Source organism: Morus notabilis, unplaced genomic scaffold, assembly GCF_000414095.1.
Source record: "Morus notabilis unplaced genomic scaffold, ASM41409v2 Scaffold341, whole genome shotgun sequence".
Lineage (NCBI taxonomy): Eukaryota > Viridiplantae > Streptophyta > Magnoliopsida > Rosales > Moraceae > Morus > Morus notabilis.
This window is the reverse complement of record NW_010363745.1, coordinates 64,124-79,898: the sequence shown is the minus strand read 5'-3', so window position 1 is coordinate 79,898 and position 15,775 is coordinate 64,124. Positions and strand designations below refer to the sequence as shown.

The following is a 15,775-nucleotide window of genomic DNA, read 5'->3' as shown; positions in this document are numbered from 1 at the left end:
ATATATATATATATATATATATATATATATTTTGGATTTGTTGCTAAAAATATTGGTATTAAAACTGAAACTTTTGGTGAATGGCCAATAAGGGTCAAGCAAGCTGGTTACAACCTAAAAGGAATGAGCTCGGCCTAAGCCTCACGCACACACATGTTTCCCAACGCCAAACGCAAAAGCGCTTCCTCTTTTTGACCTAAAAGCTCAAAATCCTTAATTTAATCCCTTCGAGTATTCAAGTCTGATGGCTAACCTCTTCTTCTTCTTCTTCTTCTTCTGAGGGACATTGCATGGCCTCCTATGCCAAAACACGTTGGAGGGAGGATTCTTGCCAAAGCTGATCATAATGCTCACTTTTTTTTCATCATTAAGTCCAACAACATTCACACTCTAGTTTTCACTCCACTTTTGGGCATTAAATTAAATGATCACGAGTAATGGACATCGAGTAGAAGATGACCTTGGAGATAGATATTGTTTTGTATGAATTCAGCAACACTGGGTGGCCATTAGATTGAGTCAACTTTGACATAGTGGTTTGTTTATCCAAGGCACAACTCTATTGCTAAGACTATGTTCAACTGTCATCATTAACCCCACCCCATCTTTTTCTAGGAAATTACCACTTAAGTTGATGATAAGTGGTAATTTTCTGCAATGAAAATGGCATATTTATAACTTGTTGACCTTGCTATTCTGATCCTAAAACGCACTCTTGTTAGTATTTTACAAGACATATAATATTGCATATGTTGCTGAAGTTTTCCTAAATTATAGATAGAGGTTGGTACTAAATATGCTTTTCTTTGATTGCTTGTCAAAGCCAAATGGAGGCCACAGTCACAAAGTTCAAAGCAACTAGAATTTCTCGTCTATTACTTACAATTTTCTGGCTATACAAGGAAACCCTTTTCTTCTAAGGGGGTCCATGAAATGCACTTTTACTCTGACTGAATCTAGAGATCTATGGGGTGCTATTTTTCCTGATATAAAAGGTAAATGGATCTTGAAAATATCAAACTAAAAATTGACAGGTGTGTTAAGCACCACCAAACTAAACTCTGTCCTATTATTGTAAATTTCCAACATACAGTAAACCGGTTCACACCTGTTGGTTTTCTAGATAATCCTTATAACTTGAGTTTTGTGCTTATATATAGTTACTTCTTCCTTTTCTACTTATTCGGTCTTGTTTCTTTTCTAGTTTTGGGCTTGAGGTGGTCAATAACTACTATTCTCCTGGTACGTTTCTTTTATGCTTTTTCCATAATCACAGTATTTAGATTCAAACGACCTATTCCAACTCATTAAAAATATGTTAATCTCCTTCAGCTGAGGAGAAGATATCTTGGCTTCACAAAGCAAGCTGTGTATGTGTCTTTCATTTTCTTCACAAAGCAAGCTGCGTATGTGTCTTTCATTTTTGTTACATCACCTTACTACATACATACTTTATTTCGTTAGATATTTGGATACTTGCACTTTTTGCATGTATTGGCTTATTCAACCTTTTCTTTTATTTATTTATTTATTATTATTTTTTTCAATACATTTTTTTGACTAGGCTGTCTGTTTTTGATCCTTTTGCAGAGTCAGGGTGATAAACACCAATATGAACATAGTTTGGCTTTTGCTCTTGATTGTTTTCTGCAATGGGATTTTATCTGATGCGATTAGTCACAATGTATCAACAAGACCTGAAGTTGTGAGAGTTGGAGCCCTTATTTGTTTTGATTCCATGATTGGAAAAATCGCAAAACTTGCAATAACTGCTGCAGTAGAAGATGTGAATTCCAACTCGACGATTCTCAAGGGAACTGTGCTCAAAGTTGCAATGCAGGACACCAAAACCAGCGATTTTCTTGGCATTGTCGAAGGTAGAGATACAACACTCAGCGCTTACGTTGACAATACTAAAAAACGAGTGCATTTTCCTTGAATTTGAATGAGTGTGAAATTACCATTAGGCCAAGCCAAAAAGGTAGCATTTCTTTGACCAAGTTTTTTGCAAACTTGATTTAATTGTCTTTCTGTTTCTTTGTGGCTCTTTCTACAGCTTTGCGATTTATGGAGAACGACACCGTGGCCATAATTGGGCCGCAGTTTTCAGTAACGGCTCATGTGATCTCCCACATAGCAAATGAGCTGCAAGTGCCTCTGCTGTCATTTGCAGCCACAGACTCCACTCTTGCGCCGCTTCAGTTCCCTTACTTTGTGCGGACAACACAGAGTGATGCCTTTCAAATGTCTGCGGTAGCTGAACTCGTTGGCTACTACGAGTGGAGAGATGTCGTCGCGATCTATGTGGATGATGATTTTGGGAGAAATGGGATTGCTGCATTGGGAGATAAGCTGGCTGAGAAGCGCTGTAAAATCTCCTACAAAGCGCCTCTAAGCCCAAAAGCTAGCAAGGAAGACATAACCAATGTACTGATTAAGGTCACTTATTTGGAGTCTCGGATTCTTATCCTGCATATCTATACGAGTTGGGGTCTCGAAGTACTTGATGCGGCAAAGAATCTGCAGATGATGGAAACAGGATATGTGTGGATTGCCACTGATTGGCTGTCTACTATTTTGGACACAGACTCTTCAATCCTTTCACAGAAGGCAGATGATTTTCAAGGGGTTCTTACCTTGCGCATGCACACACCGAATTCTGACCTCAAAGCTAGATTTCTTTCCAAATGGAACAACAACTTGACAAGTAATGGGAAAATGGGCAATGACTCTTTTGGGCTAAACACGTACGGTTTGTATGCATATGACTCGGTTTGGCTTCTTGCCAGGGCCATCGAATCGTTCTTCGATCAAAAAGGAAATTTCTCTTTCTCCAATGACTTGAGCTTAGCCGAGTTGCACGGAGGGAACATGAATCTTGATGCAATGAGCATCTCCGACGGAGGCAAGCTCTTGCTTCAAAGTATTAGGAATGTCAACACAACTGGCGTGACCGGTCCAATCGCATTCAACTCAGCTATGGACCTCATTGATCCTGCCTATGAAGTTATAAACGTGATTGGCACAGGCATTCGGAGGATTGGTTACTGGTCTAATTCCTTAAGCTTGTCAATTCTGAGTCCCGAGGAACACCGAAGAGGGCGTCCCAATGGCTATAAGTCAAGCCAACGACTGTACAGTGTCATATGGCCGGGACAAACAACGCAGAGACCTCGTGGTTGGGTTTTCCCCAACAATGGAAAGCGGTTGAGAATCGGAGTCCCAAACAGAATTAGTTATCGCGAATTCGTGTCGCGTTCGGAGGGCTCTGATGTGTTCACTGGCTATTGCATAGATGTGTTTACTGCTGCACTGGAGCAGTTGCAATATGGTGTCCCATATAAGTTTATCTCATACGGGGACGGCCGAACCAATCCATCCACCACAGAGCTTCTGCGCTTGATCACAAAGGGTGTAAGTACTGTCAATTATAACATGTTAACATGAACACAACTAATACGCTTTATACATACAGCAATGTTACACGTGATGAAAAACTTTATCATGAATATCATGAACACATACGCCTAAAAATTTTGTAGATTCTGCAAAGCTATAGTATTTCTTCCCAACTTTTTTTAAACCTTAACAGGTGTTATATTTTAGTTGTTTTTTTCATGACGCGTATCATTTTCCTGAAAATTTCGTGCAGGAATTCGATGCGGTGGTAGGCGATGTCACAATCACGACCAGCCGTACGAAGATAGTGGATTTCACGCAGCCATACATAGAGTCAGGGCTAGTGGTGGTTGCCTCAGTTAGAAAGCTCAACTCAAGTGCTTGGGCTTTTTTTAGACCTTTCACTCCCATGATGTGGTGTGTGACTGGTGTCTTCTTCCTCATTGTGGGAGCAGTCGTTTGGATCTTGGAGCGCAGGACTAACGAAGATTTTCGGGGCCCTCCTAGAAAACAAGTCGTCACTATCATGTGGTGAGTCCTTAATTCGAAACATATTACTAATTTCATGTCATTAAAGATGAGGTTATATCTTTACAATCCCAATTGATTATGTTTTTTTTTTCTTGGATTTGCAGGTTTAGCTTTTCAACTTTGTTCTTTTCCCACAGTAAGTTAGAATCATGCTGACTCTCTCTAGCTATATAGTATTAACGTGACTCAATTCATTTATTCAAAAAATTTGACAAATTTTCAATAAGCATGGCTTAATATATAGGTCTGCTTTTGGCCTAAATCAAGTTTAAGTTAAATGGAGTCTCTATCACTATGCTTAGGGTCCCAAATACCAAGAGGTATGGGAAAAACATGTTTAATTACGCTTATTATTCCTAATCCTAAATGGAAGGTTATCTACTTAGATGAGGTCAAATGACTTCTTCTCATAATTAGAACACAGTATTAAAGCACCAGTAACTACAGAAGCATAATCATTGTTACTTGATTTTATATTTTGACGGGATTGGTTAATGACTATTAATGTCTGCAGGAGAAAAAACCGGCAGCACTCTAGCGCGCTTCGTGCTGATCATATGGCTATTTGTTGTTCTTGTGCTGAACTCCAGTTACATTGCAAGCCTGACCTCAATCCTCACAGTGGAACAACTTTCTTCTCCGGTTAAAGGCATCGAGAGCTTAGTGACGAGCAGTGAACCTGTAGGTTTCCTAAAGGGTTCGTTTGCCGAAAATTACTTAACCGACGAGCTCAACATACACAGATCGAGGCTTGTTCCTCTCAACTCGCAGGAAGAATATGAGAAAGCCTTGAAGGATGGTCCCAGCGGTGGTGGTGTTGCTGCGGTTGTGGACGAGCGAGCTTACATGGAGCTCTTCCTCTCTACGCGGTGTGAATTTAGTATTGTTGGCCAGGAATTCACCAAGATGGGCTGGGGCTTTGTAAGTACATAATAAGCCTTCATCATGTCTAGTAATCATTTTTAAGCATTCTGAATTTTCTATTATATCCATATTTTGATCCTCATTACTAGGCCTTTCCAAGGGACTCGCCATTGGCAATCGACATGTCGACGGCCATCTTGAAACTGTCAGAGAATGGGATTCTGCAGAGGATTCATGACAAATGGCTAATGAGAGGTGCCTGCAGCTCGGAAGGCGCAAAGCAAGACGTAGACCGACTTCAGATCAAAAGCTTTTGGGGACTCTTCCTACTCAGTGGGCTGGCTTGCTTTATTGCACTGCTTTTGTATCTCATCAAAATGCTGCGTCAGTTCTCCAAGCACTGCGTTAGAAATGCTAAATCCGCAGGCCTCCGTTCCTTTCTCGTTTTCCTCAACGAAAAGGAAGAAGTGTCTTCAAGCCAGTCCAAGAGAAGGCGAACTGAGAGAGCCTCTAATAGAATAGCTCATCAAGATAATAATAATAATAATAATAATAATAATAATAATAATAATAATAATAATAATAATAATGTCAACTACTTAGATGTTAGAGTTTAAGAGTTCTACTTAATTGTACTCTTTTACTCGGCCTAGCCTTGCTTGCTGATGATAACTTCCTTTCCCTTTGCCAGCCTCATCTATGTAATAACTATTTAAAGGGATAAACTAGTAATTAAATTACAGTCGCTCTAATCCTTTTATTCGAGTCTAAAAATCATGTAAGAAAAACGAAAAAAGACAGAAAAGTGAAATACTAGCTTTCTGTTGCGGCTCTTCTTCTTTAAGTTTCTATATTTGATGGTACCCATCGATAACATAACCATTAAAAACTCATTCATATGTATCTCAGCCAGATCTTTCCTTTTCTTTGTTCTACGTAATATTGTTACTCTTTTTGTGCATTATGAAAAGTAATGGAAATTACGCTATGAATGCTTGTAACATTTTGGTCCATTTTGTAACTAGATATTTTTTGCTACAATGTCTTCTCTTTCAAAAATTCCAATTCAATATTTTTTGCTATAAACAAAAAAGTTTGAATTGTGAAAAGACACGTAAATTTCACTAAGTTTATCTCATTATCAGGTTTAGTTTATCATTTCTCTATGAGTAGAAATAGTGGTTATATTTTCCATTTGGACATTCATTAGTGACATTGATTATTCGAAATTGATTCTACTGTTCTTTTTGTCTCTAAATTCCCAAATTTCTCCTCTTTTGATTTTCTCTATTCCTCTCTTCTTCTCTTTTCCAAAGGGTTGACACTAATTGGATAATTATAGCTTTCGCAACTATTTTTGCAAATACATTTTAACCAAACAAGACAAATCCCAACTGTGCATTATGATTTACAAGTCACTCGTTTCCCGACCACCACAAGTAGAAGAGGCTTTTCTTCCCCCCTTGAAAATCACACCAGTAGTAAAGTTGGCTTCAATATATGTTGTAGTTTATACCAAGGTCGCTTCTATTTATTCATTTACCATCAGTCACGTAAATTGTTACACGAGAAAAAAAAAAAGAAAAAAAAATTATCTATGATAAATTGCAACCGTCTCTATAAAGAGAAAACTCTGATGAATATCAAAATGGCTTCTTCAACACCTGCTAAAGTCAATTACAGCTAGAAATGATTCATCCCCTTATGATTCCTTTTTTGGGAAATTCAATCATAAAAATGATTCAAAATTTGGGAAGTACAATAGTCAAATTTGAAGTAAGCCAAAAATATATCAGGAAAATCAACTCTAGCACCTAAATTTCGAGATGAAAGACTCTCTGAACGCAAGATGATACAATAATAGGCCCTGCCAAATCACCAACGGCAGAACCTGCATAAAGATGTGTATTTTAGATTAAGGTTGGCTTAGACTCGTAAACCAAAGGGTCCATAAAGATAGCATCATTTAGAAAGAAAATCTTACCAATCCATTGGCCAACTGAAGGGCGAAATAGGGTGGCACCAATCCCTGCTCCGATAGATGCAAAAATTAGTGATGCACTGCACCTGACAGTAGTAGCTGAAATCTTCTTCCCCAGATTTTTGACTTGTTCAGTTGTTTCAACCTCATCATCCTCTTCTTTAGAATGTAACATGCGACGAAAGAATCGGTAAATCTCAATGGAAACTTGAACGATCCATGATGCTGCAACTCCTAGAAAGTGTCCTGCTTAAGCAAAAATATAGGAACATTGTAAGATTAAGAGCTTAAGCAAAAAAACAAAAATGAAGGCATTCTGTTTTATTAAAATGTAACCTCTGAAAGTTGTTCTGCTAACTCTGAAGAAGAATACATGATGGCATTCCTCTTGTAGCCTTGCGTGTAGCTGATTTTGGAACATCTGCAGAATTTAATCACATCCATAATCACTCTTGCAACAAACCATTCGCTCATTCGTTCTTCGTATAAAGATTAATGGAAACAAAATGAAAAACAAAGTAGGGAAATCAAGTACCTTTTAAAAGTTTCCATGCCATACGCTGGGAAATATAGTGGACAGCCATTCTTTCCAAAATTCTTCTACTGGTCACAACAGTAGTCTATGACAAAGTGCAAAATATAAGTGGGTTAACTAAATCTGCATAAGATCCTGGTTGAGTTATGAACCTTTGTAGAAAACTGTGATGAAAAAAAAATCCACTTTTTCATGGTTTCTCAGGCAAAACAAAGTATATTGTGAAATATAATATGAATATAGGATACCTCTAGAGATGCAAAAACTCAAAAGAACTATTCATCACAAGTGCTAAATGCCTAAATCTAAAGACAATCTAGAACTGAAGGGCATGATTGATGGGCACCAGGAAAACCTTATCTCGATACAATCAATAATAAGGAAAGTAAAAACAATCCACCTCACGACAGATTTGTTTGACAGATTTTTTGAATGGAGCAACATAATCTACATGCTGTTCTTCATTGGTGTCCTGCAGAAAGTCATCATCATCCTCTTCCAAATTCGAACGGGGCTCTAGAAGAGGTAAATAGAACAGCAAAAATGATCTCAGAGTTGTCATAGCGAACGTCCTAAGCTCAAAAGCCGAAAATAGAGGCTTTAACTCAATCTTGTACTCCTTAGCACTGTATTTAATTGCATCATTCTGAAAGATTCTCTCAGACGCACTTCGCAAACTAGAAACATATTCTTCGGACCATGTTGTTCCAGCATCGCAATGAGCAACCGGTATCCTGAAATTACTGTTGCAACAATGTCTAAGTTCAGCCGAAAAAAAAAAAACACCTTCCAAAACAAATAATAAAAAAGAAATAGAATTAAAGGGAACCACTTTTATATAGCCAAAAAAAAAAAAAAAAGAGCAACACTATCTAATTACTGCCCAGCTTATGCTCTCTGGAAGAAAGTCAAATGCCGTTACTTTTAACCAAGACCAAGCCAATAGCTTCCATCAATTTTACAACTTTGAAGTAGAAAATTAAAATCCCAAAAATAGGGTGGTTCCTAGTTGATGGGAAATGGATGCCAAAGGAAAAGGTGCTTTCCCAGTTTTGACCACCAATCACCTCGTACTTGCTCATTCACAATTTGCCGAGACCAAAACAGAATCAAACTAACACAGAATCGATTTCCATTATCAATCTTAATTAGTCCATATTATCAAAACCTACCACAACAAACACACAAATTGATATGAATATACGCGTGTGTGTGTGTGGAGAGAGAGAGAGTACCCAAATAGAGCTTTGTAGGCAAAAGGGATTCCGGCAGCGAGGGAAGCCGCAGCAGCAGGGGCGGAGAAAAACCCACAAGAATGAACGGCATGAGAAGTGTAAAAAGATGGGTTTTTCCTCAACAGATCCAAGACAATAGCTATTCCCGCCATTGTTGCGCTCTCTGAAGCAAACCCACTAACAGAAACCAATCAAAGATGCAAACTTTGCCCTTTTGATTTGTAAAGTTGTTGATTGAGAAGGTTAAGAGAAGATGGGCTTTCGGTTTTTTTTTTTTTTCCCCAGAGCGAGAGAATAGAGAGAAGAAGATCAAATATTCAATAGATAGAGGGAAGTGGGGCAAAGGACCGTCCTTTGGTGTTAATATGAACGAACCAATGAATGCTAAAATATTTTCTAGCCTCTTTCCCCCATCAACTTTTGAGCTCAATATTCAACCTTTTTGGGCTTTGTTCAATGCTAACTAATAATAGGAAAAAAAAAAAGAAAGAATATATTTAGCGCAAAAAATAAATATATAAATAAAACGCCGTGGTGTTCGCCAGCATATATTTGGTGAAATAAAACACAATTTATGGGGTGGAAAAAGAACCAACTTCCTTAAAAATAAAAATTGCACTTTCCATCAAAATGCTACTAATTTAGTAATTTAGGAAACTTAACTTCCCAAAACTGATCGATAAAATTTTACTTTATTATTTATTAAGCTATTATCTTTAATTTAATATTCAAATTAATATAATCTAATAATATTCACGCGGACCACATAAGATTCTGACACTTCTCTTAGAAATATATTCAATAAGTTGATACTTAAAAACACAGGTTTTCTATTTTGTTTCTCATTCTTTTAAGCTTAACGGTTTGTTCTTGGTGAGCTCCTTTTTTGAGGAGACAGAAAAGAAAAGAAAAGAAGAAAACACTTAGTTGAATATGAATATGATCGATGGTCCATCTTCCTTAAACTTATTGCTTGCACTTAGTTTGTAATTGTTAATATTAATATGATTACAACTAAATCTACATTTACAGACAACCTGCTGCTAATAAATTAGTTGAATATCAATAGCATTAATAACATCCAACAACATCATCCCAAGCAACAAGACATGGGCCAACATAGCTACTAGTCACTCCCCATTGCTTTTGAAATATTTCTGAAAGCATTCCTCTTCTTTACAGTTCCGACTCATAACTTTGTATACTTCAATTAAGAGTTTTGGGAATCGACTCGTGAAATAGCCATCGAATCCTTCGGGAATTGGCCCTACTAGTTCCTGCAATGTAGAAGGAACTGAGACCAGTGAAATACTGAATACTATGGAATTACAGTTAAATATGCATGTCTAACGTGAGAAAAGAAAATGATTGACCTGAATTTCATTTGGAAGTTCTCTGTAATGGTTCAACTTGTTTCGAATGACTCGCAACAAGTCTCGGACACTATCATACTTGTAGTGCCTGTAACGGCCAATATTGGCAATAAATACTGGTTCCAGCTTTTCATTCCATTTTGCACCCAAAGCTATGGGTGCAGTACTTTCAATCGCATTAAAAAAAGCGGAGCCACTCTTTCTGTCTTCTAGTTCAACTCTGTCACTAGTGTCGCGAAGAAATGAAAGCCTCGTCTCTGAATTCCAGAACAGAGGATGGTGCAACACCTCCAATGCCTTTGGCCTGACAAGGATAACATGGTTTTCTCCATTATCAATGTATTGTTTAAAACAGATACGAAAAACCAATTTGCTGTTAAGGTTAAAAAGGATCTATTTTATCAATGCTGATCGACATGAACCATTGCCACAACATTATTTCACTCTTTCATATCTCTACAGTCCGAGGGGCCAATTCACAGTAAGATTCATTCTTGTACTAATTGGGCTTATAATATTTGCATCTAACATAAAAAAATCACCAGGGTAGCTCAAACATGAAGATATCAATCCTATTCCTGCCTAGGTTGATGGTTGTCAACACAAGGATTTTTGGTTTCAGATGCAAATCGAAATGTTATGACATACAAAAATGACATATTATATTCAGATGGGGTGCAATGGGCTACAAAACTACTTTGCTAGTGGAACTGTTAAGTAGAACAATGTTCTTCCCCTCTTGTAGTTTTAAGAGACGATGTCTTCTAATAAAAGAATCTAATTCAAATGCTACATAAATCAAACACTAGCATAATGAATTATAATGAATATACACTAAGAACTCAAGTTGAAAGAAAGTATAATCTAACCTCAATTCAGGGTCGGGATTTAGCAAATGAGAAATAAGATCAATAGCTTCAGGTATATCCTCCAGCAAGAAGAGGTCCATCTGGTTCTTCACAATATTTATATCACGCTCAAGACGGTCCCCGAAAGGATGTCTACCACCAGTTATGCAGAAAAAGAGAACACAACCTAAACTAAACAAATCCACGGCCCGTGTTTGCCGTCCATGAAGAAGTTGCTCAGGTGCTTGCCAACCGGAACTGCCAGAGCCTACAATTAAGTCATGCATATGATCAGAAATAAACAAGTACTTGCAAACATCAAGCCAACTAGGTTTCTAAAATTCAATTGTACCTGATGCAGATTTCTTAGCCTGGGTTTCAAACAGGCTTTTTTTTTTTTTTTTCTTCTTCTTTTCATATCTTATCCACTTATTTTAGAAGAAAAATATTTGCAAGCATCAATTCACAGTGGACATAAAGATGGTCCCACTCTACGTTCAGGTTTCAAATTCTATCATGGCCAATGTTGGATTTTCTCTGCTGATTGGAGATTAGGTTTGATAACAGACAAAGAAGGAAACAGGCAGCTATAAAGAAGTTGGGAGACAAAGGAAGAAGCTGGATGGAAGGAAAATAATACGTTTAATCCATAATTATCTGAGACTCCACTATATCAACACTGAATAAGCGTATTTATAGATGGGATTTTCAGCACAATTAGGAACCAAAAACCTGATACAGGATAGAATTGCAACTAAAAATAAAGTTGAGAGTCAGAAAACAAGTAAGATCCTAAATACTTGAGGTAATTCGATATAGCTAGACTAAGGTGGGAACTAACTCAATTTATAAAATGCACAACTGAATGTGTATCAGAGTTAATTAGGAACAGAGGTACTTGCCAGTAGCATGGTGACCCAAGGAAGACATATCCCCTAGAAGGCGTTTGCTTATGCCCATATCGGAAAGCTTTGCACATAAAGATCTTTCGTTAGTTATCAAAACATTTTTAGGCTTTAAGTCCCGGTGAATAATCCCCAATTCATGCAAATGCACAAGCCCAAAAACAACATCCCTGTTGAACAGACAACAACATAGAAAAAGAAAGTTAAAATGATGACACATAAATTCCAAACGGAAATGTATTAGATAAAACCTAAAGAAATCAAACGACTGAACAAGGGTAATTATTTTACCCTTCTATTAAATATGGATGCGGAGACTTTCTTAAACCACACCTAAAGCATTATCTATGACATATAAAAGATACTTCTTTCACCTATGCCAAACTGATTGGCTGTCACAAGCTTTTGAAGCATAAGCTAAGGCACATTGAAAAACTGAAAGAAAGATTCGAAGGTCATGTATAAGGATCATCAAGTAATGCATGAGCAAATATTATCATTGTCGAACTATGCCATTTGTTTTGCTGCAGCAGAAAAGACAAAATTCATCCTCAAGAATGGGACTTTTAAAAAAGGATCTTGATTACTGCTCCAACCACACAATTAGCAAAACTGATTTTAGATGTCATGAGAAATATAACCAACTAGAGTGCAAACTGACCACAGCGAATTGATTAAATCATTTGCAACAACAACAAAACAAAAAAAAAAAGGAAAGAGAAAAGGGAACAAAAGATTGACTACATTTACTTATGCTAAGTTGCTGATGAAAGTACAACTATGAGAGAAACTTAAACTGATGTTAGGCTCATTCTCATCCCGAGTAAACTGAATAATTAAAGATACACCAAAAGAAAAATAATTCTCTTAACATCATGTCATATTACATCAATAAAGCTCGACTGACCTCATCAATTTTAGCAATAGAGGCGATGGACGGGCATCAAGTTTCCACAAACTAACATGTGGCATGACATTCTTCACCGACTCTAAGTGGGCTCTATACTCAATTGTAGCATTGTCCTTGCCGGATACAGGATATTGAGAATAATCTGAATATATTTGAACCAAATCATCCAAGGAGCAAGTACAACGTTCTAACGAAACATAAACAAAATCCTGATCATGTTCCACCCCGTACCATCTGACAATGTTTGGATGTCGATCAGAAGCTATAAGATTCTCAATTTCTTTGAAAGCCACCAAATGATGAGCTTGGACAAGGCGTTTCACAGCAACTGGCCGACCTTCATAAATTCCCTCGAGGACAATAGTACCATTGCTCCCCTTTGCAATTTCTCTATTTGAGACAACAAGTTTACCGATCCTCCGCTCATCAGCACCACAATCAAAGAGCTTACTTAGGTCTAACCATGTTTTGTCATCGCTCTCACTGTTTGCAAGAGCATCCAAATTCTCAACAATGTCATTATTATTCTCCGACTGTTGATTTTTCATTTTGTTGGAAGGCGAAGGTGAAGCTTCAGTAGAATCTCTTGGCTGCTCATGTAACAGACCTTTAATCAGTGGTGCATAGCGGTGGACAACGACACCCATGAGAATGCCAATTAACAAAGCGAGAGCGGATGACCAACCAAAAAAATTGCTAAACACATTGTTCCAATGAATTCTGTTGTTCTGCGTATCTTGGAGACCTGAATCGTTACTAGTTTTCGCGGGGGGCAGAGAAAGCACGCTCTCTTTCTTGTCATATTGATGAACATTTGCTTTCTTGGCTTGGGGATTAAGCATAGGTTTGGATGCAAGTCCCAGCAGCATCTTCTTATGATCTTGATGAACATCTGAATGCTTTTCGCCCTGAGAAGAAGGCATCATGAGCATAGTGTGTTGTTGATCATGAACTACTGCAGGTAGTAGTTCTTCTTCTCCTCCTCCTTCAGCGGCGATCGATTCCAGCAAGACATGATTTCGGAGGCGAAAGATGAACATTTTAGATTGACAGGACAATGGTAAAGCAATATCGGCGGTGGTAGGTGGATCGTCAACATCTTGACAAAGCAAAGCAGCTCCAATCTCGGCGATGGTCATATTCCACAACACCTCATCTGAATCAGGGGCAAATCCTTGCAGCATATAATCTGTCCTCATGAATTGGAGACGCATCTTTGCAGGGCTTTGGTTTGTAGATTCGGAATTAACCAACTGATTGTTAGTTGTAGCAGTTGCATTGGGAGGCCTAAAATCGTCAACTTCAGTATATTTGGAATTGGAATTGGGTGGAGGATCAGATAAGGAATAAGTGCGAATGAGGGTGCCGAGCAGAGGATCAACCTCAAAGACAGTAGTGGTCTTGGATCCAAGAATAACTGCTCCATATTCCGACGTGAACGGAGTAGTTCTTACGAGGTCTTCGATAGTGATCGGGAGTTTCTACAAGTGCAACAGTTATTCACAATGTAATTCTACTATATAAAATGTGGATGGACTCGACTAAATTCTATTATTAGACTATAATAACATACTCTACTATAGTATCCATATAATAGTGTGGTGAAATTATAAATAAATATCATATATGAAAACAAAATCCATACAAATTAGAATACATAGACAGATACATACCACTTGGGTGTGGAGGGTGTGGAGGTACAAGTCCCAGTCATCGCCGGAGTCAACGAAGAGGAAGGAGGAGTTGAAGTTGTTGGGTTGGAGAAGCAAGTCGGGAGACTGGTAAGAGGAGTGGATGGGGGGTCCAGAAGAGAAAGACCATTTTACCCTCATGGTTACATTATCCACCCAATGGATCGTCCCATCAGCCGCCGCTACCAGTGCCGTCCTGCTCTGCGGAGGAGGAGGAGGACTGTTTCCATTGAATTTTCGATCAGCAGCAATGAAATTAGTTAATCAATATTACATCATAATTACTCAAGAAAAAATAATAAATAATAAAAGAAAAGAAAGAGAGAAGGGGGGAAATGAAATGGAACTGACGGAGAAAGGGACATGAGAGAGCGACGAGCGGGAGAGATTGAGACTGGTACTGTTGCTGTTAGGAAGCCATAGCCTTTCAAATACCAATCCTTTGAGTTTGATATGGCTGCTGCTACGCCGTCGTTCAAGAAGAAGAAGAAGAAGAAGAATGATAATAACACTAATATTGCGAAACGTCGGCGTTTCCTGATCATAGTTTTTGATTTGATAGGGAGAGAAAGTGGAATAATTAGAGACCTGATGAGAATGCGATGGAATCAGAAGAAGAAGAAGAAGAAGACGACGAAGACCAAGAAAGAAGCTTTCCTTCTTCTTCTCATCTCCGATTCCAATCTTTACCCGACCATCACGCTTCTCTCCCTATTTCCCCCTCTTTCGTTTTCTTTCCTTCCGCCTTCCGTGTTTTTGTCCTTTTTATTTTATTTTATTATTTATTGAAGTCCACGCATCTGCTTATCATCATTCATGATTAATTTTAAGACAAATTATACTTTTTTTCTCTGAACTATTCGCATTGTAATGAAATGTTTCTTAAATTTTAAAAATAATAATTTTTTGGAATAATTAATCATTAATATGTTTTTTTGTTAAATTTTAAATTATTGAGACATTTAATTTTTATTTTATTATAAAATAACGATTTGATTTATATACTCATCATCTTATCTTCTCAGATTCATAATTGACCAACTGATTGTTAGTTATAGCAGTTGCATTGGGAGGCCTAAAATCCTCAACTTTAGTAGAATTGGAATTGGAATTGGAATTGGAATTGGGTGGAGGATCAGATAAGGAATAAGTGCGAATGAGGGTGGCGAGCGTAGAATGAACCTCAAAGACAATAGTGAGACTAACTGCTCCATCATCCGACGTGAACGGGGTAGTTTAGTTCTTTTGAAGTCTTCGATAGTGATCAAAAGTTTCTACAAAGTGCAACAGTTGTTTTAAATGTAATTCTGCTATATAAAATGTGAATGACATCCTAGTTCTTGTGAAATCTTCGATACTATATATTCGTTTATTATAATACAAAGGTGGTTGTTTTAACAAGATTGTATTGTAAATTTGTAAATTATGTAAATAAATATCATACCACCTAACTTTGAAAACAAAATTATGTGTAATACATACAATACGTGGATGGATTCCCCC

General features: G+C 37.6%; 3 protein-coding genes across 3 annotated transcripts; 1 reads left to right on the top strand and 2 right to left on the bottom strand.

The window, feature by feature from the left end:
- Positions 1–1,612: 1,612 nt before the first annotated feature.
- Positions 1,613–5,339, top strand: LOC21390474 (glutamate receptor 3.6; the record flags this gene model as incomplete). The annotated part of the gene is made up of 6 exons (XM_024170029.1): positions 1,613–1,877; positions 2,057–3,414; positions 3,653–3,930; positions 4,035–4,066; positions 4,445–4,851; positions 4,944–5,339. Coding segments are annotated over exons 1-6 (2,736 nt in total), but the record flags the coding sequence as incomplete, so codon positions are not given.
- Positions 5,340–6,308: 969 nt separating this feature from the next.
- LOC21390473 lies at positions 6,309–8,964 on the bottom strand. The gene is given in 7 exon segments (XM_024170028.1): positions 6,309–6,685; positions 6,779–7,021; positions 7,112–7,152; positions 7,154–7,196; positions 7,311–7,395; positions 7,711–8,053; positions 8,546–8,964. Coding segments are annotated over 7 exon segments (984 nt in total). The 5' UTR covers positions 8,698–8,964; the 3' UTR covers positions 6,309–6,608.
- A 504-nt stretch (positions 8,965–9,468) lies between these two features.
- Positions 9,469–15,010, bottom strand: LOC21390472 (serine/threonine-protein kinase/endoribonuclease IRE1a). Its single transcript, XM_024170020.1, has 7 exons — positions 14,624–15,010; positions 14,255–14,492; positions 12,579–14,062; positions 11,669–11,841; positions 10,788–11,034; positions 9,919–10,222; positions 9,469–9,822 (listed from the first exon to the last, which is right to left on the bottom strand). Exons 1-7 carry the CDS (start codon positions 14,815–14,817, stop codon positions 9,676–9,678), a joined length of 2,787 nt encoding a protein of 928 aa, XP_024025788.1. The 5' UTR covers positions 14,818–15,010; the 3' UTR covers positions 9,469–9,675.
- Positions 15,011–15,775: the final 765 nt, after the last annotated feature.